The 23,629-nt window shown below is 59.5% G+C and overlaps 1 protein-coding gene across 9 annotated transcripts; it reads left to right on the top strand.

The window, feature by feature from the left end:
- The first annotated feature begins 832 nt into the window (after window positions 1-832).
- On the top strand, window positions 833-23,565 carry SMTN (smoothelin). Of its 9 annotated transcripts, XM_065889675.1 has the most exons (22): window positions 1,497-1,617; window positions 3,326-3,456; window positions 8,097-8,245; window positions 8,619-8,712; window positions 8,799-8,877; window positions 8,985-9,082; window positions 9,993-10,313; window positions 10,402-10,474; window positions 11,085-11,156; window positions 11,237-11,452; window positions 11,495-11,758; window positions 11,944-12,116; window positions 15,213-15,365; window positions 15,452-15,527; window positions 16,602-16,766; window positions 16,866-16,928; window positions 17,133-17,199; window positions 18,101-18,274; window positions 18,479-18,596; window positions 19,270-19,421; window positions 20,387-20,550; window positions 23,261-23,565. In XM_065889675.1, exons 2-21 carry the CDS (start codon window positions 3,406-3,408, stop codon window positions 20,529-20,531), a joined length of 2,703 nt encoding a protein of 900 aa, XP_065745747.1. In that variant the 5' UTR covers window positions 1,497-1,617; window positions 3,326-3,405; the 3' UTR covers window positions 20,532-20,550; window positions 23,261-23,565. The 9 variants fall into 9 exon arrangements, with proteins under 9 accessions (XP_065745750.1, XP_065745746.1, XP_065745747.1 ...); XM_065889678.1 differs by lacking the exons at window positions 1,497-1,617; window positions 23,261-23,565 and adding exons at window positions 833-921; window positions 3,059-3,148 and having other exon boundaries at window positions 11,237-11,758; window positions 20,387-20,531; XM_065889674.1 differs by having other exon boundaries at window positions 1,480-1,617; window positions 11,237-11,758.
- Window positions 23,566-23,629: the final 64 nt, after the last annotated feature.

Below are 23,629 nucleotides of genomic sequence, written 5' to 3'. Positions count from 1 at the left end.
AACTAAGATCCCACAGGCCACGTGGCCAAAAATAAAAAATAAAAAAATAAAGTTTATTAAAAAAAAAAATGACATCTAGGTTAACCAGAGAGAGCCTACATGGGGCCTTCTCAGGAGAAGGGGACCTCGAACTAAAGCCCCAAATTGGGCTCTGTTTGCTCCTCCTCCCGTGTGACCTTAACAAGCCCCTTCCCTCTCAGAGCCGTGGTTTTCCCATGTGTAAAATGGGACCACCTCTCAGGGATGTGGGGATGCAGTAAGATGACACCTTTAAAAGAGTCTCAGAGTGGATACTGGCCCTCGCTCTAGATGGGGGCAAGGTGTGGTAGTGGGTGGTCACAGAGGATCTGGACAGTGGGGCTGAGGAGCTCTGCTGGAGCAAAAGGCTGAAACCACTTCCCCACAACCCCATATCACTGTGGTTAAAAGCACAGATTCTATACTCAGAAGGTGCTGGTAGGAACCACAGTTCCACTACCTATCAGCTGTTGTCCTCAACTGTAAAATGGGACAGTAATCCTGGGCTCAAATGGTCGTTATAGGGACTATATGCCTGGTACATGGCAAGTACAAAAAAATGAGTCTATATTATTATTGTTATTATTTGACAGACGGGATTCCAGACCCCACCTCCCAGGCTCCAACTCCCTTTGATGTCCATGGAGACCTGTGGGAGGCACCCTGACCTCTATCACAGGGGACAGAGTGGTTTTCTCCAGTGGGTCTGAGCTCTTGGGTCCCCTGGTTGATTCCTCATATTGTCTTGGGCATGTTGGCTCTCTCTGGGTCTCAGTTTCCTCCATTTGTTGAATTCTGGACTTCGTGTTCCCTATTTAACTCCACAGCGCTGCAAGAGGCCGACGCTGAGGGGCTTGGAAGCCAGAAGCATGACAGATAAGGTCAATATCTGTGCAAAAGTGTGTCGGCTGGGGAAGGGGAATTGTGTGATTGACCCTGCTCCATCTGAGGTGGTCCCTGAGGTACTTCAACGTAGGGTCAAGGTGCTGCCGGCCACTTAGTCCCTGCTCTGAGATGACCCGGACCAGGTGTGCCGAAAGCAGCCTGGGGGCAGCGGCCAAGCCAGGGCACTGAAGCGAGGAGGGGGCGGAGTCGAGTGAGGGGACAGGGTCTCACGAACAAAGAGGAGGGCGGAGAGGGACAGTCCTGAAGGCTCCGCGAATAGTACGATCCCGGGCCACTTACCGCGGCTTTGGGCGCCCTCCCTGACTTTGGCGCAAAGCTGCATCCTCCTGGTGACGCCCATCCGACCAGCGAAGGCCGCTTGAACAGTGGCCCCAAGACTGCAAACCCCTACAACCTAGGCCCGTGAGGGGCGGGGCCTCTTCTAGGGGCGTGGCCGTCAAATTGAATTTCCCCAATGGGGCACGAGGGTGGGCGGGATTCTCCCCAGGATTGGTTGGCGCCGTGGCGCGGGGCGGGACCCGCGGGGCTGCTGGCGCGGCTGGACGGGCGGCGCTTGCAGAATCCCGGGGACGGTTGCTGAGCGGGCTTGGCGTCCCGGTCGCGGCGCCTTCCGCCTGACCGCTCCTAATCCATCTGTTGGATCCCGAAAGACCTAAGCTGAGCCCGTGCCGGGCGGGCGGGCCGGACTAAGAGGTGGGTGTGCGGACCTCCGGGCGGCAGCAGGACCCCCGACGGGTCCGAGGGTGGAACCCGGATAGGTGGACTCCCAGGGTTCTGGGACTCCTGAACCTGGGAGCCCCCACCCATCCACAGGGGCTCTAACCCATGCGATAAAGTTCTGAGGCCTGGGGAAAGGACACTCACGGACCTCCAGGAGGCTCTGCGACCCTCAGGGGTGCTAGTCTGTGGGGGCAGAAACCCTGAGGAAGCTCCTACGTTCCTCTGAGACTCCTCGCAATCTTCGGGGACCTCACACTGTGTGACAGGGAGCCATGGAACTGGAGTGGAGCAGCGGCAGGAATCCCTGAGGAGAAAGAGACTTCCCTGGGAGTCCTAGATTCTGCGTTAGGGACCCCTGCCCCTCAGAAGACATGGGGGAACTCAGAGTGTCCACAGAACCCAAGTCTGGTGATTGCTAAGTGAAGGACCCCAGCAGAGGGCGGCTGGGAGGTTGCTACCTGTCCGAGCCTACAAGGATGGGAAAAGCAAGCAGCGACTTGAACAGGCAGAGTCCGGAGAACCCCAACTGTGTGGACTAGGACCTTCCCCAGACCCATTCACTGGATGGGATGACTCGACAAGTGACTGGGGAGGGGGAAGGGATGACTGAGTGATGAATCAACAGGAGCGGGGGCAATCCAGGGGCCATTTCAGTCACCATACATTAACTAAGCACCTACGGTGTGTCACGCTGTGGGCCCTCAAATTCCAGAAAGATATTAGGGCTGCAGGGGGAAGGAAAGAGCTACACTGGGAGGCTGGGCCAGGATTTAGGGGGCCATTTTGATAGGCAGTGATAGAGCAAGAGGGAGTGTCCTGAGCCCCTGAGGGCACTTTGGAAGGGGACTTCAGAAGCTAGAGGTGGCCAAGATTAAATCCATTCCCTACCCTCTGGGTCTTTGGGATCCTCCTTCCCCCATGACAATCCTCTGGTCCTCTCCAATCCTGTTTGCCTAAGTCCAGAAGCTGGACGGATCAGTTTCTGAAGGCTCTTCCAGCTGAATTGAATTCTAAGTGTGTGAACTGGCAGGAGGAGCGGGGTGCCTGGACACCTGGCTTCATGAGGTCAGGGCAGTTGGCATCAGGGGGAGGGCGGGAAAGGGAGGAGTGGAGAGGGGTGTGTACAGAGGGCTGTCCTCAAGAATTAGAAGACAGAATGTTACCTCCAATGGCTTAAGTTACCTGGGGGAATGAGAGTGGCAAAGGCAGCAAGGACTTGGATATGGGTTTAGCCCATAGCCAGAGGCTGAGCTTTTGGGGTGAGTGGGGGCTGGGCAGGCCCTGGGGATGGGTGGGTGGGGCAGGAAGCTGTGGAGTGTGGTGGGCACCCCCTGGTGGTGAGCACAGCTTGGGTGGGCCTTACTGGGCCCTGGCTTCACAATCCAGGTCCCTACCCTCCCTGTTTGATGCTTAGATATGGCAAGGGCCCAGCTTAGGCCACACAGCAAGCTAGCAGTCCAGCTGGCTGGACTGGAACCAGGGACTCCTACTCTTGGTTTGTTTAGTTTTCCAGCACACTACCCTAGGGCAGAGGGCACCTCCCAGCCAGGAGTCACATCACAGATAAGGATCAAACACCAATGGATAATCATGGCTTAGAGGGGGAAACTGAGGCACAAAGCCCAAGTGCCTGTGGTTTCTAGAGGCCCCAGAAGGCCTGATTCATGTCTATCCCCTGCAGAATTCCCTGAGCTGGTGTCAGCTGCCAAAGGCACTGGGGAACTCACCAGGAGGGGACGGACGGAGCTAGGGGCCAGCAAGATGGCGGACGAAACATTAGCTGGGCTGGATGAGGGAGCCTTGCGGAAGCTGGTAAGTGGTTCCATTATCCCTACTATGAGGGCAGACAAGACAGGCCAGAGAGGCAGGGCCTGTCCAGGATACCTCTCAGCTGACAAGAGGAGGTGATGGGGGAGGGCGCAGGAGAAGGGCTCCGGGGAACAAGGCTAGGCCTGTTCCGCGTGGCCGATGCAGAGGCCCTGGTGGCATGTGCTTGTCCATGCCAGGTGCTGAGGCCTTGTTCCTCCCAGCCCCCCACTGCCACCACCTGTTTAAATAGTAACTGGTAAGGACTCACCCATGTGCAGTCACAGGTGTGGGGAGGCTGGATTTGCCTCTCTCAAGCAACAGCCTGGGCAGTACCCACCCCTCCTGGAGGCTGCCCCAATGATAACAGTAGCAGCAATGATTAATAAGCCAGGGCACAGCAGGGAGCAGTCTGGGCGCTAAGCACACCATCTCACAGAATGGTTACAGTAGCTCCAAGAGCCAGGAGGACACTGAGGCTGAGACAGGTGAAGTCACCTGCCCAACGGCACCCAGCTCGGAAAAGGGTGTGCCAGGATCCAAACAAACCCCAAAAGGGGTCATGGGGGACCAAGAGACCCGGATAAGTCAAGTCCAAAAGAGCCCATAGAGAGAGACAGGCCTTGGGGACCCTTATGAACACTGTGACTTCTAATCTGTCATTTTTCCCACTCTGAGCCTCAGTTTCTTTATCTGTAAAATGGGAGGTGGGGGGAATGTGTGTGAACATAATATCTAGGTCCTACAGTTGGCATGGGGATGGAATGAGGCATGGGCCCAGATCTTGGCATGGAAGAAGGATGGGCCCACTCTACCCCTTTCCCCAGCTTCTTCTTGAAGCCCGCCCTCCCCCCCAACACACATATCATGCACAGAGAGGATGTGGGGCAATATAGCAGGGCAGGCATGGGCCCACCAGCAAGGGCAGGGTGCACTGGAACTGGAAGAGGGGCCAGAGCTCCACCCCCCAGCCCCTGACCCTTGTCCAGGGGGTAAATTAAAGATTTACCTTCCCTGGGAGAAGGCAAATGACCCACCCCATCCCCATACCATTCCTCTGGAGGCAGGGGCTGGAGCCAGCTAGCTCAGCCCAGTCACTGGGCAGTGCCCAGCCACTGCCATCATCTACCCAAGGCACTTGGCCTCTGTGTCCTCGGACAGCACCTTAGACTTTGGGTGTCTGCCACGGCCACAGGCGCTGTGTGCAGCCTGAGGGAGATGGGTTTCCAAAGGGTCCCACCACGTCAGCTCGACCTCCCATCAGGAAGTCAGAATCCTAATGTGGGTAGTGGAGAGAAAGCCAGGCCTTTGCTCATCCCCTTCTCTAGGGGTCCACTCTGAGGCTCAGGGTTCTCCAGCCGCCACCCCCCACCCCATGCGGGTTTGGGTGCTGGAAAAGGGTTTCAGAGAAACCAGAGCATTGGCTGTAGTCCGCCCCCCCACAACCCCGGCCCCCTCCCTGGGAAAGGACTAGCAAGACCCCGCCCCTCGTCTCGGGACCCCGGAGGTCTTTCCCATTTCGGGACCGGGGTCCTCCACCGCCGGGCGCCCGCCATTACTGCGCCCCAGCGCTGCCGAGGGTCCCGCCCCGGGCGCCGGCCTCCTGGCAGGAACTGAGGCGTCCGGAGCCGGGTTCCTCCCCGCGGGGCCGGGCCTTATAAGGGAAAGCTGACCCAAGCCCCAGCGTCCGGCCGATCTGGGGACCCGGGGACCCGCTCCCAACCTCGGCTCCTGCACATTCCTGCGAACAGGGAGGGGGGCTGTGCGGGATGGAGACACCTGGGGACACGAGCACCACGTGCTCCTCCTCCACATATAGGGACGCCCTCCGCCTCGGTCCCGGGTTCGAGATCGAGCTCTGACACTCACTAGCTGGGTGACCTGTGAACCTGAGTTTCCTCTCTGTAATCGGGGATGTTAAAGCAGGCGGAACCTGGGCGGCTTCCTGTCCTGCTGGCTCCTGGCTGGGCGCCTTGCACCGGGCTGCGTGGGAGAGGCGTGGGCGGTGCAGGCGGCTGCGGTCGCGGGGCCCGCGGGCCTTCAGCGCCCCCTGGCTAGGCCACGCTTCACTGCCGGCCGGTCCCCCATCGGTCAACTGGAGGAGCTGGGACTGAGCGAATGCCTGGAAAGTCTCCTCCGTAGTGCTGGTGGGGAGACCGAGGCCCAGGAAGACGCCGGGACCTGTCAGACGCCCCCAGCAGCGAGGGTACAAAGTACCCGGAGGCCCGGCCCCCCGGGAAGAGGAAGCACCCTCTTTCCTCCCAGGAGAATTTCACTGGGCAGTTTCGGAAACCCCCCCATCTCCTTCCCTTTCCCCGAGTGGACAATGGCGCTTTGTACTTCCTTCCCTCCCAACAACAGCCCCCTCCACTCAGGATGGTGGGGCCTGAGAGGACAGGGAACGCAGGACACACATCAGGGACACTGTGGGCGGAACTTTGTCTCCAGGCCCAAAGGGAAGGCTCATGCGGGAGGGTGACCAGTGGGATGAGGTTGTCCATTCCACAACCCTGCCCCACCCACTCGGGGGATCAGACAGAGGCTCCCATTTTCCAGAGGGGGACACTGAGGCTCCCAGGGGTTGCAGAAGTGACCAAGTTCCCACATCAGCTTTTTTCAGGGAGGAGAACCCCATCTCTGGAGCCCAGGGGGTTGAGAAGGGACACACAGGAGACAAAGGGCTAGTCATTGCATCTCTGAGCCTCTTTACCCTCTGCACAGGAGGGTCTGGACCAGCTGTCCCCTCAAGCCCAGAATCTCCTAGTGTACCACGGAGGGCTCTGGGCCTGAGTCAAGGCCAGGACTGAGGGTGGGAAGGTGAGCCTTCTCCACCCCCCCCCCCCCACATGATAGGCCCCCTTAAGCCCCAGGGCCTCTCTAGTCCAGGCTGGAAGGGTCCCCAATATAGTACAAGGATCTTCAAGGTACCCACCATAGCAGACAGACCCCAGCCACAGAGATATCCTCAGCCCAGGGAAAGCCCTGGAGTCATGGAAACCTGGGTTCAAATCCTGGCTCAGGTCACTTGACCATAAGCAAATCACTTCCCCCTGAGCCTCAGTTTCCTCATCTGTCAAATGGGAGTAATAAATTGCCTAGGGTTTCTGTGAAGTTAGGACAAGTACGGGGCTCAGCACAGGATCCACCACATGGTTTCTCAGTAAATGTTACAGATGCCTCTGGGTATCTTGTCCTCACTTGCCCTCACTTCTCTCTCTCCCATCCTGACTGGCTGGAACCAACCATACATAGCTCCGCAAGGTGGGGGGGACCCCAAGTCACTGCCCCCATCCTCACCCACTGCCCTAAAGGGAGGCCATTGTCCCGTCTGAGAAATGAGATGTTAACCAAGACCAGGGATGTTAAGTATATGATCCTGACCACCCAGCCAGGACTGGACTGGGGCTGGAGCCAGCTGGGGGTCCTGGCTTGAGCCTTCCGGGAGCCCTCCCATATCTCCTCAGGAATGTGAAGACTGAAGGCTCCCTGGAGGGCTCTGTCACTTGTCTCTACCCTCTTCAGACTGGGACAAGTGAGCTCATGGCTAAGCTGGGCCAGCCCACACTCCCTGCTGAAACCTTTCCCCCTCCCACCAGGCTCCCCTGTAGATCAGGAAGGAATGATGGGAGAAGAGACTAAAAAGGAAGGGAGTAGAGGGTTCCTGGGCCTACCCCTGAATGATTTGGGGGTGGGGGCGGAGGAAATCACTTTGCCTATACTTGCTCCCACCTGGCGCACACCCACACTGGAGGCTTATCTCTGCCATTATCTTCCTGGGGGCCCTGGGCCTGTCCTCTCTCCCTTGAGCCACAGAGGCTCTGTAGGGGGTAGAGGAGTGAGGGGGGCAACAGGATTGGCTGACTGTCCAGAGAAGGTGCCCTTTCCTGGACCTGGTTAGACCAGCCACCCCCAATTTCCCAGGGAGTGACAGGCTAAGAAGCTGGTGGGAGCACCTGTCCCCCACGGACGCCCTCTCTAGGGCCCTGGGTGGACCCTAGTGCACCCAGGGGTGTTGGCCCCCCCACTCTGAGACCCGGCCCCTTTGCCCCTTCAGCGGTGGCTAGAGCAGGACCAGTGCATAGAGAACAACAGCCCCCAGCCAGGCAGGGAGCTATGACTCCTGAGGGCCTGCCCCTGCCTCAGTTTCCCCATCTGTCCAGTGTGGACGAGGCTGCCACCCATCAGCAGGGCTGTGGTACTTTGGGAGTCTCTCGTGCTCACAGCTAGATTCCAGCAGCCCAATCACCCTTCCCTCCCCAGGGACACTGTTAGGGGCCCGTAGGATGGCCTCCCTCCTCCTGCCACGACTCCCTGGTTCTTGGGGGTTTGATGAAGGGCTCTAAGAGGCAGGAGTCGAGTCACAGGAATGAGCGCCTGACTTGGCACCTGGCACAGGTGGGTGGTTGCTGGCTGCCCACTCTGTGAATCTTAGTCCACGGTGGGCTGTCCAGAAGCCCTCGCCGCATGATCTGAGTCTCCCCCTGAGACCAAGTTTGGGTGGGCAGGCAGGCACATGACGGGCTTGGGGCAGAGGGAATGGAGACAGGCCACTCATTGTGCCCCAGGCCAAGCCGTGGGCGGCCAGTGCCCGCCCTCCGTCCCTGGCAGCCAAGATGACCTGCCCCTCACCACCCCTTGCCCTGCAGCTGGAGGTCACAGCAGATCTAGCAGAGCGGCGGCGCATCCGCTCAGCCATCCGGGAGCTGCAGCGGCAGGAGCTGGAGCGCGAGGAGGAGGCCCTGGCATCCAAGCGCTTCCGTGCCGAGCGGCAGGACAACAAGGAGAACTGGCTGCAGTGAGTGGCGAGGGGTTGGACATGCAGGTGGGGCTGAATGTGCCAGGGCTCAGCTCGTGTTGTGCAGGCAGGCATGAGCCATGTGTCTGCTGCCCATCTGGGTGTGCAAATGGCAGCGCAGGCACGCATTTGGAGTACACAGGGATGTTGGTGGGCACGGACCACGTGCCGGTCATGGTGTTCTGGCCACGCCCATGTGATATTAGCGCTCAGGTCCATGGGCGTGCATGTGCCAGCGTGTGTGCAGAGGGTGTGCACAGCTACCTGCCCCTCTGCCAAGGTTCCAGGTACCCTGTCCTGGCCTCTGCCCTCAGCCCACATCCTCTATGACCTGGCCCTGGCAATGGAGGTTATAGTCATGGTGTCCCTGCAGCTCTCAGCAGCGGAAGGCTGAGCAGCAGGCTGCTCTGGCACGGCTGGCAGGACGGCTGGAGTCCATGAGTGACGTGGAGGAGCTGACCACACTGGTGAGGCCTGGGCCAGGGCAGGGGATGGGGGCAGGGCAGGTGAAGACCTGGCCTTCACATACCCGTGGCCCACCCCTCACCTACAGCTGCGAGGCGCTGCTGAGTACGAGGAACGCAAGCTGATCCGAGCCGCCATCCGCCGTGTACGGGCCCAGGAGATTGAGGGTACGTGCCCTGCCCTGGCCCCACCCCTGCCCTGCTGCATGGTGCCCCCAGCAACGCCTCACCCTGACCCCCTGCCACTCACCTGACACCTCTCCCTTTCCCTCCAGCCGCCACATTGGCTGGAAGGTTGTGCAGCGGGCGTCCCAGCAGTGGCTCAAGAGAGGACAGCAAGGGGCGGGCAGCACACAGGCTGGACCGGTGTGAGGTAAGGGGTGTGGGCAAGGTCCTGTGCCCATGGACGCCAGCAGCACAGAGCGCCTATGTGTCTTGGCTAGATTGGTACTTAACTGAGGGGGCCCCCAGCTTGTGTTTGGGGGACAGTGTGACTCTCTCAGGCCTCTGCCCACTCTCCCAGGCAACTTCTAGTCACATGTCTCCACTCCAGAGTTTGTCTCTACCCAGGCCTCCCCCGCAAAACCAGCTTGTCTACACTGCTCCCAGGTTCCTGACTGTCACTCATTACCACCCTGTTGACCTCCCTGCTGGCCTCCCCGCTTCCACACCTACCTTCCATCCCCACACTGGCCATCCAGCCTCCACTCAGCAGACAGAGGGATCTCCCTAAAATGAAAATCAGACCCTGGTACTTGCCCAGCTTAAACCATCTGAGGCTGCCCCTCCCCCTCCGTACAGCCCAGTTCCTTACCTTGGCTTATCAGGTCCTGCTGTCAGGGGCCAGTGTCGGCACTGTTCTCCAGGGAGTGTGGGTGAGAGGTCGGGTCGTGCAGGTTCCCTAAGTGGCCAGCAGAGGCCGCTGGGTCCCTGGTCCTGGCAGGACTACCCACTAACCCCATAATTAACCAGGCAGAGGCCAGGGGTCAGGGGCCTCCACGCCTGAAATTGATTAAGTCTGGGAGTCCCCAGCAGGTCTCCTGCTGTCCCCAACCCCTGCCATTAGGATCTGGTCATCTCTGAACTGCCCTTGACTAGGCAGTGCCAAGAGGTTGGGAAGTGGGGATCAAAGATGGCCCATGGTGTGCCAGTGACCATGCTTGTGCAGATGTGCCTGCAGGAAACCGTGTCCAGCCCCTCTGCTTTGCATGCCCTGCCCTGGGTGCCTGCCAGCCTGGAGAGCCTTGGCCACATCCTGTGGGTCTCCCACGGGTCTCCCACAGGTGCCAAAGCCAGAGGAACAGGAGCAGCAGGCAGAGGTCCCAGAGCCAACTCCAACCCCCAATGGCACCAGCCATGACGTGATGACAGTGACACTACTGCTTCGGGCCCCACCTGGGGGCACACCCAGCTCACCTGCCTCAGCTGACAGTTCACCCACCACTACCTCTCCTGAGCCTCCACTGGAGCCTGCCGAGGCCCCATGCCCTGCCACTGAGGCTCTGGGTGGCCCCAAGCCACCTCCCAGCCCGCCCAGGGCTGCCAGCCCTGAGCCCCAGGAGCCTCCAGCCACCCCCAGCACGGAGGGGCAGGTGGTCAACAAGGTGAGTCTAGATGAGGGACAGGGATGCTAGGCAGGTGAGCTCCCCAGTCTGGGAGTCAGGCCCTGCCCATGCCATGTCTCCCCTGCAGCTCCTGCCTGGCCCCACAGAGCCCCCTGCTGCTGATGGCCCTACCAAAGGTCCCTCCGACACAAAGAGAGCAGGTAGGGTTCCGGCAGAGATAGCTAGGGGCATCTGCCTCCCTGGGCCTCCCCTTCCCTGCCTGGAAAATGGGTTCTTGTGCCTAGATGGCTCCAGTGCCCCTCAGGTCCAGGCAGGCTCTGACACTCCTCCCACTGCTCCTGAGGTGTCCCCACCCCTCCCCACCGCCCCACTCCCGCACCCATGGCCAGAGGCCTCCCTGCAGCCTTGAAAGGCAACAGGCCTCAGGCACATTCTTTTCCCCAATAAGGGAGTGCGCCCATCTCCCAGCTAGGAGCCGTGGGCAGTGCTGGCCAGGGGGGTGTCCACCATCCCCATCAGCAGGGAGAATCTGGGCACCCTTCCTCCAGCCCAAGCCTAGCCCCAGCCCCCAGGAGTGTCCAAGTTATCCCGGGGTCGGGGAAGGAGGGGCCTGTAAGAGACGCAGCTGAGTGGGGAGGTTAGGAGCTGTGGGAGGTGCAGGATGGTCTGGGGAGGCTGGGGAGGTTGAGGTGCAGGAAGGGGTTGGGAGGCTGAGGAGGTGTGGAAGAGAGGACTATGAGAGGTGGACCCCACCATCCACTCTCCTCTCTCTGCGCCCACATGGCTGCCACCGCCTTCCCATGCTGCCAGACCTGGCTGGCCCTCGCCCCTGCCAACGCTCCCTGTCTGTGCTGAGCCCCCGCCAGCCAGTCCAGAACCGAGGTACTGCCAGTTCCCACAACCCCGGGCTCTGGGCAGTCCCTGTCCCATCCAACCACTGACAGCCCTCCTGTCCCTTCTAGAGCCCACCCCCCTTGCCAGCGGACCTTCCGTGTTCCAGCGGGCTGGCTCCGTACGGGACCGTGTGCGCAAGTTCACATCCGATTCTCCTATGGCTGCTGGGCTCCAGGAAGGCCCACTCCGGGCAGCCCTAGGTCCCTCGACCCGTGCAAGACTCCCAGGCTCCTCCCACATCAGCACCACCCCTGCCTCCTCCTCCAGTGGCCCCTCCTCACGGGGCCCCAGTGACACCTCCTGCCAGTTCAACAAGGATCAGCAAGGAACAGCCCGGCCCCTGGCCCAGCTTCAGAGCTGCCCCAGGGAGGAGGGCCCCAGGGGGCGGGGCTTGGCTGTCAGGCCCCTTGAAAACAGAGCAGGGGGGCCCATGGCCCGCTCAGAGGCGCCCAGTGCCCCGCTAGCTGTGGCCGTGGGCACTGCTGAGCCAGGGGCCAGTATGAAGACCACATTCACCATCGAGATCAAGGATGGCCGGGGCCAGGCCTCCACGGGCCGGGTGCTGCTGCCCACAGGCAACCAGAGGGCAGGTAGGCCTCCCCGCTGCCTCCTCACTGCTGGGGATGACTGCCTGCAGCCACCCAGCTCTGCACATAGGACAGGTGCTGTGGTCAGGGCTCAGGGTGTCTCCAAAGGGTGCACTGGGCGCCATCAACCTGGACTGGAATTACCCTCACCCCACCTGATCCTGACCATAGTCCTTCTCCCTATCCAGAACTGATGCTGGGGCTGCGGGCGCCCCCCACCCTCCTTAGCACCAGCAGTGGGGGCAAGAGCACCATCACGCATATCAGCAGCCCTGGGAACCTGGCTCGGCTGGGCAGTGTCACTCACGTCACCAGCTTCAGCCATGCCTCCCCTGGTAGCCGAGGAGGCTGCAGCATTAAGGTGAGCCCTTCCTCACCCCACCAGCCTCACTATCAGCCGCCTCATGTAGACTTCTTCAGGGTGCAGGGCTCTCAGGGCTCCTCTGCTCTGCTCTTCCCCTACAGCACACACGGGAAACTGAGGCCCACAGAGAGAAGGTGACCACAGTCCACAGACAGTTGGTGGCAGAGCTAAGGCCAGACCCCCACCTATCAGCCACTAGACATGTCAGAAGCTCACTCTCTACTGGCCTTAAGCTTCCCACATGATGATCTCTGGTCCTTACTCCAGAATTGGTCGGTTCATTCCTCGTGAACAGATGGGACAACTGAGGCTCAGAGAAGGGTAATAAGGGCTTGCCCCCCTCTTCCTGTAGCAGCCCCAGTGGCCCTGCTCCCAGCCTATACTGAACCTCAGCCCCAAGGTGCAGAGCCGTTCATCTGCTCATCCAAGATCAGCCTGGCCCGTTAGGAGATTGGAGATTAGTGATTACCATCTGCGTCAACATCTCGGGGTGGGGGGGGGGCTGGGCAGAAGCACTGAGGGGGGACAGGCAAGGGGGTGCCAGTCAGGTGAGGCAGCAGCCTAGCAGGTGCCACGGGAACTGAATCTGCCGCACCCTTCCATTATTCATTCTGGAGCCCGGGATCAGCTGGCTGGGAGCTCAGCCTGGGAAGGGTTCCCCAGCGGGCCGCCCAGCTGCCCAGGTAATGGCCTCTGTGCTGTTCCAGGGGCTGAATGGGACTTTGAGGTGAAATGGCTAGAGCCAGCTTTGGGCTTTCTCAAGAGTGATAGGGAGAGGGTGGGGGCAGGAAAGCACCCTTCACCTCACAGAGCAGGACCTAACTGCTCTCTGCCAAGGGAGTGAGGAGAGGGTGGCTGAGGCCCTTGGGGTGGAGGGGAGGTGCCACAGGGAGCGCCAGGTATGACCACCTACTTGCCTCAGTTTCCCCAGCCAGAACCAAGGGGAGGCAAATCGTGTGCCTGTAATGCACTTGCTCAGAGTCTGTGGTTGGATCTGAGCACCAGAGGCAGGCAGAGGACATTTATCTCAGGGATAAGGCACTTGCTACTACAGATTGCTTGAAGTCCCGCCTCTCTGTGCCTCCATTGCCCCCATCGGTTCAAAGCTTTCTAAAACAGCATGGCATGAGGGCAGAGGACGCAGGCTCTGGAGTCTGGCAGACTGGGTCCTCACGGCTAATGCACATAGTGGCCCAGACAGGCCCATGCCTTACTCCCTGCCTCAGTTTCCCCACCTATGGGGCATGGGGCCCCGGCCTCAGCAGTCCTTCAGAACCTGTGCAGACTTGCTGTACTGCCAGTCTGTGATCTCTGCAGGGCCAGGGCCAGGCCTGGCGGTCTGCCTACTTGGGCAGGCCACCCCTCCCCCACTGCCCCCTCCAGAGGGAGCCCAGAATAGGTTTCTATTTGGGCTACAGCCCCAACTGGCAGGTGGCGGGCTGGGAGGCCAGCAGGGGCGGGGCAGGCCCACTGCCCTTGCCTTCGCCCTCGGGCCAGCTGCAAAGACTGACTCTGCCAGACAGAAGCAGCAGTCCCTACCACTGCCCCCTCCGTCACCCCACCATAGAGCCCCCACCATCACCATGCCGGGGGTACCGGGGCCCAGGTCTGAGCTGGCCGCAGCCCTTGAGGAGAGATTGGGCCGGGCGTTGGAGGAGCTGCGGGCAGTGGCGGAGGCAGGCCGGGCGGCAGTGACCCAGGCAGCTGAGGCAGCTGCCTCGGCCGTGGAGCCGGTGGCCCGGGCAGCTGAAGAGCTGCGGGCAGAGACAGCAGCGCTGAGCCGGCGGCTGGATGCGCTGGGCAGGCAGGTGGAGGTGCTGAACCTGCGGTTGGAGGTCCCGCTTGTGCCTGACCTTGAGCCCGAGCTGGAGCCCAGTGAGCTGCTCCTGGCCGCTGCCGACCCTGAGGCCCTCTTCCAGGCGGCCGAGGATGCTGGGACCCCTGTGGCCCACCCGCCTGCCTTCAGCACCCGCCGCCGCTCCTCTGCAAGCCCTGCCCACAGCGGCAGTCTCGTAAGTCCTTACGGGCTGCAGGGAGGCGGGTGGTTTTGAGCCAGGCTCTGCCTCTGCTCAGTGACCCTAGGTGGCCTACCACCTTCTCTGAGCCTCAGTTTACCTATCTGTACAGGGGACTGGGGCATTAGCGCTCCGAGACTGAGGCGAGATGGTGCCAGGCTTCTGGCCCTGAGGCACACGTGGCGGCTGCCCTGGCAGCCCCTGGCCGGGGCCCAGCCTCCAACCCCACCCCCACTCCCTGCCCCTGCCAGGCCGAGCCTCCCTGAAGCAGCTGCCACCTCGGCTCTCCTTACTCTTACAGCAAACAGAGAGGCCCTGCCAGGAGGGGAGGGGCTCTGATAGTTGGGCTGGGGGCTTGTCTGCAAGGGGCTGGGAAGATGCCCTGGGAGGGGTGGGGGGCTAGGTTGGGGTTGGAGGCCCCTTAGGGGGTGATTCATGCTAAGGGGTGTGGGGAGCAGGGGCGAGCTTCAGAGAGGACTTGGCTCTGGGCAGCCCCGGTCAGACACCTGGTCAGGAGCCTATGGGCCCTGGTCCAGCTCCCTTGGTGTGTTGAGGGCGGGCATGTGCTTGCTGCCTGGGCACTGGCCCAGGAGGGCCCAGGCTTTGGGAGCAGGCAGGACAGAGCACAGGAGGGGGCTGGGAATGAAGCCGCAGAAGGAACTCAGATTCAGGAGTTAGGCTAGCTTCAGCTCAGATCCCAGTCTGCATCACACTTATAGAAGGACTGTGGGCAAGTCATGCAGCTACCCTGAGCCTCAGTTTTCCCTTCTGTTAAATAGGGACAGTAAAATACCTAGTGTTCATACAGTGCTCACCACTGAATGGAAATCACCATTATTACCTCCCTTAATTGTATTAAGACAGTTCTGGGTACATGGGAAGCCCTACAACAAGGCTCTCAGTACCTCTTCTGTGAGCCTGACATCAACATGGTCATCCTTGGACAGGCAGTCCAGCTGGCTAGTGGTATTTCAAAGGCTGTGCCAGAAGCCCCAGGGCCTGGCCCCCTGTACTTTGGGGCATGGTTGGTTTCATTTACACCCCTGCTTAAAGTCCATGCCCTCTCCACACCACACAGATGGAGCCAGAACCAGCAGAGCCCCCTTCTGCAGCAGTGGAGGTGGCCAATGGTGCCGAGCAGACCCGCGTGGACAAAGCACCAGAGAGGCGGAGCCCTCTGAGCACCGAGGAGCTGATGACCATTGAGGATGAGAGTGTCCTGGACAAGATGGTATGGCCAGATCTGGTGGACTGGGGGTTGGCAGGGGCCGGGACCAGCAGGCACCAGATAGGCAATGACAGGGACTCTGTCTGCAGCTGGATCAGACTACGGACTTTGAGGAGCGGAAGCTCATCCGGGCTGCGCTACGTGAGCTCCGACAAAGGAAGAGAGGTAGAGAGCCCCATGCCCCCCCAGATCCAGCTGCTCCCCTCATTGGGGTCCATTTGTGGACACTCCAGCTCAGTAACGCCCTCCCCAGCTTCTTCTCTAGACTCAGCTTCTCCTTTTCTAGACCCAGCTCTTCCCTTGCCTCCTTTCCCCAGATCCAGCTGCTCCGTTCCCTAGCTGCTTCTCTCCCGCTTCCTAGACCCAGAACCAGCTTCTCTTCTCCTTCCTAGGCCCAGTTACTCTCTCCCCCAGCTACTCCTCCTTGCTTCTCCAAGTTCTGTCAAGTACTCCTTCCCTGAATCCAGATACTCCTTCTCCCAGCTGCTTCTGTCTCCTCAAGGTCCACTGATGACCACCTTAGCCTCTGCTTCCTCCCTGCTTCCCCTTCCCTGAACACAGCTACTTCCTCCCCAGACCCAGCTATTCCTTCTTCCAGATTCTAGATTCATTTGCTTCTCCAGATACTCTCAATTACTCCCTCTCTGGATCTAGCTGCTTCCTGCAGGGCCCATGGATGGCCACCCAGCCTCTATGCCCACCCACCTGCTTCTTCTTTAGGCCCAGTTACCCCCTTTGTCAGCTTCTCTCCCAACTACCCTTTCCCTGGATCGAATTGCTTCTCAGATACCTACAATCACTCCATCCGTGGATTTAGATATTTCTTCCTCTAGCTGCTCTTCTCCCTGCTAAGACCTATTTGAAGGCCCGCTCAGCTACTGCCCTCACTCAGCTTCTCCTTCCCTGGCCTCTGCTGCTTCCTCCCTAGATGGAGATACTCCCTCCGGACTCAGCTACTCATTCCCACATAAACTCCCTTCTTGGATCCAAATACTTTCCCTTTGAGTTCAACTATTCCATGTCCCCTTGTTTCTGAGTGCACCACACCCCGCCATTCCCTCCCAGGTTATAGCTACCCCCTCACCCCCAGCTACTCCTAGAGAGGACCGTTGTCCCCTGTGTCTTCAGTATTGCTAACAAGTTGCCCTCCACCCCATCTGTGTGCCCCGTGTGCCCGTGCATATGTGCTTTGTGGGCGATGGCGGCCTTCTGGGCATGCGTGGGGCATTCCCCGCCCAGACCAGCGGGACAAGGAATGGGAACGGCGGCTGCAAGAGACACGGGCCCGCCCAGGGGAGGGCCGTGGCAACACGGCCACCAAGACCACCACGCGACACAGCCAACAGACAGCCGACGGCTCAGCTGTCAGCACTGTCACCAAGACCGAGCGGCTCGTCCACTCCAGTAAGGGGCTGAGCAGAGATCAGGGCTCAGGGTGGGAACATGTCTACCTTGCTGGACCCTGTGCCCATCACACCCTTCCTCTCATCCCTGCCCCCGCAGATGATGGCAGACGGACGGCCCGCACCACCACGGTGGAGTCGAGTTTTGTGAGGCGCTCAGAGAGTAAGGCCGCCCGGCGTCTTCTCGTGCCTGCCTGCCAGCCCACCTTCCTCAAACTCTCTCCGAACTTCCATCTGTGTGTCTCTCTGTCCAGCCGTCACTTTCTCTTCTCTGCCTGTGGCTACCTCCATCCCTGTACCAACCTCCCACCCCATCTCCCACATCCAGCCCAGGACCTCACCCTGCTCCCCTTCCCCTTTCTTGCAGATGGTGGTGGCAGCACCGTGATGCAAACTAAGACCTTTTCCTCTTCATCATCCAAGAAGATGGGCAGGTGAGCACAGGTACCCACTCCCAGACCATGGAGGAGTCAGTGTCTCAGGGGACCTCACTGCACACCCATTCTACAAGAGGGGACACAGCCAGGGAGGGGCAGAGTGGGAGTCAAACCACTCCTGCTTGCCTTGCCATCTCACCTAATTCTCAACCGCACCATGGGGGAGGCCAGAGATTTGCTCGGGGTCTTAGAGAAGCCTCCCCACCACACTGAGCTGCTGGTGGCACTGCCACTTCCCAGTGTCTACAGACCATGTCCCATGTCACAGAGCATCTTTACATCTTAGCCCCATGAAGGTGGGATACACCCGATGTTATAGAGCATTTTGGGGCAGGTAGGATCAGAATTCAGGCTGGGAACCAGAGGGGTCCAGGAACTCTGAGTCAGAGACTTATATTCAAGTCCTTGCGCTGCCCCCCATGCTCTCTGAAATCTAAGGCCAAAGGCCTCTGTTTCCTCATCTTCAGTGGAAGTGGTAAGAGCCCCTCCATACTCTTGTGAAGTTTAAAATGACACATAGAAAAGGCTCAATAGACACTAGCTATTATTATTATTACCATTACTGTTATCACACTGGTTGTCATTATTAGTTGATAGGGCCCAGAATCTAAGCTCACCTGTAACCTGACGATACAATGAGCCTTCGCAGAAAACTCCCCAGGGTCCAAGTCTGTTGAAAAGAGCTTGGCTCCCATTTTCTTGTCGTTTGAGCCTCAGTCTACTCTTCTGTAAAATGGATGTGATGAGAGCACCTCCCTTGCTGGCCAGCGTTGCCGGTGGTGAAGATACCGCAAGAGAGTAGGATCTGGAGTGTGACAAGGCCCCTCCCTTGACTCGTGGGGATCGAGGCTCAGGAGCGGCCCTCCCCGGCCCTAACAGTGGCATACCCACCCCTCAGTATCTTCGACCGAGAGGATGAAGCCAGCCTGCGGCCCGGCAGCCTAGCGGCGCTGGAGAAACTCCAGGCAGAGAAGAAGAAAGAGCTGATGAAGGCGCAGAGCCTGCCCAAGACCTCGGCCTCCCAGGCGCGCAAGGCCATGATTGAGAAGCTGGAGAAGGAAGGCACCGCGTGGTGAGCAGCAGTTGGCGGGGCGGGGCCTAATGACCGCACGGGGCGGGGTCTGGGCCGTGGTGGGCGGGGCCAGAGACGAGAAGGGAGCGGCTGGAGCTGTGGGGGGGCGGGGCCTGAAGGTAAAGAAGGCGGGGCTGGGGCCTACGCGGTGGGCCGATGGAAGAAGCGCCCCTTGTAACCCCGCTTCCGACACCACCCCCACAGCAGCTCTGGCGGACCCCGCGCAGCTGTGCAGCGCTCCACCAGCTTCGGTGTCCCCAATGCCAACAGCATCAAGCAGATGTTGCTGGACTGGTGCCGAGCCAAGACGCGTGGCTACGAGGTGAGCTCTGTGAGACCATGTGGCCAGGCGAGGGCCTCCTCACCCTCACAAGGCCCCAACTGCAGCTGTACCCTTCACAGCCACCATGTCTGGCAGAGAAGATGGGAATTCCTCTTCTGGGATGAAACAGGCTCAAAGGACACATAACATGCCCTACATTCCAGGATAAGTGATTAAGTGGCAGGGCCTAATGAGGGCCCTTGGATGGTGGGCACAGTTCAGGGCCAGACCCCACCCTTAGAGTCCCCTCCTCATTGTTCTGTCGGAGGCACTGGGTAAATTTCTGTACATAAGGGAAGGAGTGATGAGGGCATGACCATGGCCCTAGCTGGGTGGTGCTGCGCCTCTTGGTCACTCTGTCCCCCTAAGCAACAGACACGGGAGTTAACAAACTGAGTTGGAGGAGGCTACCTACTGTGCAACCTTGAGCAAGCTACAGGGCCTCTCTGAGCTCAGTTGCCGTAGATCTGGATTACCAAAACACTGGAGGGTGAGGACTTCCCCAGTGGTCCTGTGATTAAGACTCTGGTTAAGACTTCCACTGCAGGGGGCATGGGTTTGATCCCTGATTGGGGAAGTTCTGCACGCATGCCTCATGGTGTGGTTAAAAAACAAAACAAACACTGGAAGGTGGAGGACATAGGGAGCTGACCAGTCTTCCCACTACCCATAGCATGTGGACATCCAGAACTTCTCCTCGAGTTGGAGTGACGGGATGGCCTTCTGTGCCCTGGTGCACAACTTCTTCCCTGAAGCCTTCGATTATGGGCAGCTCAGCCCACAGAACCGGCGCCAGAACTTCGAGGTGGCCTTCTCATCCGCTGAGTAAGTGTGGGTCCCAGCCCTGCTGGTGTCAGCTGGGCGTCTGGGGCTGGGCATCTGGGCCGGGCCCAGCTGCCCTGAGGCCCCCTGGAGCTGGTCAGCTGCACTGTCATTCAGCGGCTGAGACCCCCTTCCCCAGAAAGCCCCCATCCTCTTCCACCCCACCCACCTGTTGCTGAGCGTGCCAGGTGCCCACCGGAACGAAGGAGCCAGAGGCCCGCCTACCAGCCTGGGCCAAGGCCCATCAGGTGGCCCTGTCCATATCCCCTCCATCCTCCCTCTGCCCCCTTCTCCCTCTATCTCTCCCTTTCTCTGTCCTGCTCTCCTCCCACTATCACCAGAGCTTCCTGCTCCCACGGGATCCCGGCTGGAGATTCCAAAAGGAGGATCCTGGCCCGGGCACCGTGCCCGCCCAGCCTATATAGGTGTTGCCAGAGGCTTATATAGGACATCAGCAAGCCCTCCACTTTGGAATCGTTGCCCCTTCTGCTCACCTCACCCTCAGCACCCTCCTCCATCTGTCTTTCTCTATCTTTCTCTTTCTGGTTTCCCCCCGGATTTCTTCCTCTTTCTCCTCCCTCCACCTCCTCTCACGCCTCCCTCACCCCCCCCCCCCCCGCCCGGGGCACGGCCCTCCTCTCCAACCTCAGCGCCAACGCCATCGCCCCCACCCCTTGTTCCCTCCCGCTTGCCCCGAGAGTCCTCTGCACCTGTGACTGATCTGGCCCCCCACCCCTGTCTGCATTGCACACCATTAGTGATGGGTAGTAAGCGGCACGTCCACAATGGGGAGGGGGCATGCGGGGGGCTGGCAGACTGCAGCACTGAGAACGTAACTGAACTCATGTCTCTGTGTGTGTATGTGTGTGTCTCTCTGTTCTCCTCCCCTCTCTCTTCTCTGCCTCTTCCCCTGCTGCCCCGCTCGGGCCCCGCCCCCCTGCCCCTTCCCGGCCCCCTACCCTCCCCAGGACCCATGCGGACTGCCCGCAGCTCCTGGACACAGAGGACATGGTGCGGCTTCGAGAGCCCGACTGGAAGTGCGTGTACACGTACATCCAGGAGTTCTACCGCTGTCTGGTCCAGAAGGGGCTGGTAAAAACCAAAAAGTCCTAACCCCTGCTGGGGTCCCACGGTGAGGAATGCCGCCTTGCTCCCCTGTCCCATTACGCTGCCCCGCTGGAATCTGCTCAGTGGGGCACAAAGAAAAGCCAGGGAAATGGCAGGAGTGGGGGTGGGGAAGCAGGGGGACCCTGAGAAGAGCCAGAAGGAGCCAGGCACGGCCTTATCTTCTGTTCAGGACCTCACAGACAAGACTATTCTCCTCAATGGGCAGTGATGAGCCAGGTGGGCAGGACTGAGATGGGGGAAGCCCAGGAGGCCATGGGATCCCTGGGGAGACACCCGACCCAGCTGGCAGGTCCAGGACAGCTCTCAAAAAAGTGCAAACTAAGCTGGCATCTGAATGACAAGTTCAGGCTAAAGGAGAGGGAGTCCCAGGCAGAGGGATCAGCCAGTGCACAGGGGTGGGGTCGAGGGAGGTGGAGGGCATGGCACACCCAGGAAGGGAAGGAAGTTTATTTAGTCTGGATGTGAGGGGGAGGAAGGGGTCACAGTCAGGAGTCTGAACTTCCTTCTGAGGACAACAAGAGTTATAAAAGGTTTTCAAACAGAGAAGGGATATATGTGATCTGGTAGCATTGAAGAACAATCCTTGAGTGAGGCCTGGATGAGGGATGGGGAGGGAGGGGATGGACTAAACAGTTAGAGAAGCTTAAGCAGAGGGGTGGGGTTTTTGATGGACCCACTGGGGAGGGAGAAGGAGGGTCAGGGAAGCCTCCCAGGCCTCCAGTTTGTGCACTGGGAAGTTGGGGGTGCCATGCTCCAAGTTGAGGAGCTCAGGAGTGAGGCCAGTTTAACAGGAAGTTATTTCTGGTGGGGGTCCTGGATCCCCAAGCCAGCTGTGGCATTTCCTGTCTGGTCATCTGACCTCAGGGCCACAGTAGAGAATTCAGATCCTGAGCTAACTGCCCATTACAGACCAGGAGCTCAGAGGAGAGAGGTGGGCTCAGAGTGTGCCAGGGGTTGTTAGGTCAGAGCTAGGGCCAAAAACTGGAACTCCAGACTCCCCACCTTGTGGCTGTTTTCCTTGCCCCATCACTTTTCCCACCCATTTTGTAGGGAGAAGAAAAGACGAAGGCCCAGAGGGAGAAAGGGGATTGCCTAAAGTAATGTGAATCAGGGACAGAGCTAGCAGTGCACTCAGATGCCCCTTGGAGCCTGGAGCCATTGTGGGGGGCAGCCCACACGTGCACACATATACTCAGAGAAGCTGTGCAGGTGAGGGAAAGATGGGCATGGTGCTGTCTCCAGGTCATATATGGACTTAGGAGCTGCTGCCCAGCAGGCCAGCCTGGAGGGAGTGGGGCCCAGTCCGGCCCTGTTCCAGTTGGAAAGTGTGACTCAGCCGTGCTGTTGCTCGAATTGCCTGGTGTTTGGCCTGTCACTGGGGCAGCAGGAGCCCTGAGCCGTGAGCCCCGGTGTAAACAATGGCTTTATAAGGTCTCCAGGGAAGACACCAGAGATGGGAGGGAGCTCCACTTTGGGAGAGGCCAGGATCCCTGGGGAGATAGCCACAGCTGGAAGAAGCTGCAAAGAGAGGCCGCCTCTTCACCATAGTACAACTGAAACAAGCTGGGGCAGAGACGACCTCAAGGGCACATAGCACCTCAACAAGAGAGTCAGAAACCTCTCACTCATCCTAGGTGCTTCCAAGGACTCAAATGAAGCAAAGAATGACTATACTATTGCAGAAAAATGGGGAAACTGAGTCACAGGGCAGGGTTTTCTCTAGCTTCCACAGCTGGCCAGGAGTAGAGCCTTGACAGAAACAGGTCTCCTGCTTCCCAGGCTTCTTCCCCAAAGGAGTCCTGGTGAGCTGAGAGTAGGCCCCAGCCCTTACATTGTTTGACCTTGAAGGTCTGACCTTGAAGGCACAAGATGGAAGGTAGTCCTGGGCCCTTGGGTGTCTTGGGAACAGGAGCAATTCCTGCCCTCATGCCTTCCCTGCCAAAGGAAACTCACTTAAAAACATTGACAGTGCTAACTATATGCCAGGCATGGCACATGGGAGGGAGCAAGTCCTGCCCCTGAGTGTGATGTAGTTGGTCCAGTTCGTATTGATTGGGACACTCATCTGCTTCCCCTGCTCTACCCAAGTGGGTAATAAGAGTTAAAGAACTGTCTCTCAGACATACACACACACCTCCCTGGCCACCATCTCACACAGCAGGGATGTCCCTTGAGGCAGATGGGGGTTCTCAGGCTGCTCTACAGGAGGTACCAAGCCAGGGAGCTGGCAGATAATCCTGGGCCCAGAGGGTCACTGGAGTGGGTCCTGGGTGCAGGGAAAGATTTGAGGCCCCTTGGGTACAACGGCCCAACTGAGAGGCTTGTGCCAGCTGGAGTGTGCCATTGAGGGTGAGAAGGAGGCGGCCCTCCAGAGAGAAGTGGGTGGGGTCTGGAGTGAGGACCTCCCCAGGGCTAAGGGTTGAGACCCCAACCCTGCGCTGGGTCTGCTGCGCCTGGGCGCTGGGATGGGGCAAGGATCTCCTCCTTAATCTCCACATGCCTTCGCCTTGCTCCCCACAGAGGTGCCTCCAGGCTTGGGTGGCTGGGGCCTGGGGCTTCTGCCTTCCTAGAAGGCTTTTCCCCCATTCAGTTGATCAGGAGTCGAGTTTATGGAAGACCAGCGGGCTGCGGCGTTGTAAAGACCTCTGGGTAGAGGGTCGCTGCAGGAGTCGGGGCCGGCACTGACAACCACCCCCGTGCCCCCCTCCCCGCAGGATGCTGGTGGACTGCGTACCCCTCGTGGAGGTGGAGGACATGATGATCATGGGCAAGAAGCCCGACCCCAAGTGCGTTTTCACCTACGTGCAGTCGCTCTACAACCACCTGCGGCGCCACGAGCTGCGCCTGCGCGGCAAGAATGTCTAGCTTCCCCACCGCCTGCAAGGCCGCAGCGGCAAGCTGCCCCCACCATCCAGGCACCGTCCCCTCCCTGTGCGCCTGCCCACCGCTGCCCTGTCTGTTGTGACACCTTTCCACGCATACACACACAGCGTTTTGATAAATTATTGGTTTTCAACGACCCTGATTCCTCTCTGCCTCCCTTGGGGGGCTGAATGGAGGGCAGCTGGGTAAGGTGTGCCCAC

The sequence above is a fragment of the Phocoena phocoena genome, chromosome 13 (genome assembly GCF_963924675.1).
Source record: "Phocoena phocoena chromosome 13, mPhoPho1.1, whole genome shotgun sequence".
Taxonomy (NCBI): Eukaryota; Metazoa; Chordata; class Mammalia; order Artiodactyla; family Phocoenidae; genus Phocoena; species Phocoena phocoena.
The sequence above is the reverse complement of the archived record's forward strand: the minus strand, read 5'-3'. Positions and strand labels throughout refer to the sequence as shown.

Bases quoted from the DNA above. Each gene is read 5' to 3' on its own strand.
- SMTN (XM_065889678.1), top strand. From the start codon at position 888: ATGACAGATAAGGTCAATATCTGTGCAAAAGTGT. The intron at 15,528-16,601 runs GTAGAGAGCCCC...TTCCCCGCCCAG, and splicing joins GCTCCGACAAAGGAAGAGAG to ACCAGCGGGACAAGGAATGG. The intron at 19,422-20,386 runs GTAAGTGTGGGT...TACCCTCCCCAG, and splicing joins GTGGCCTTCTCATCCGCTGA to GACCCATGCGGACTGCCCGC.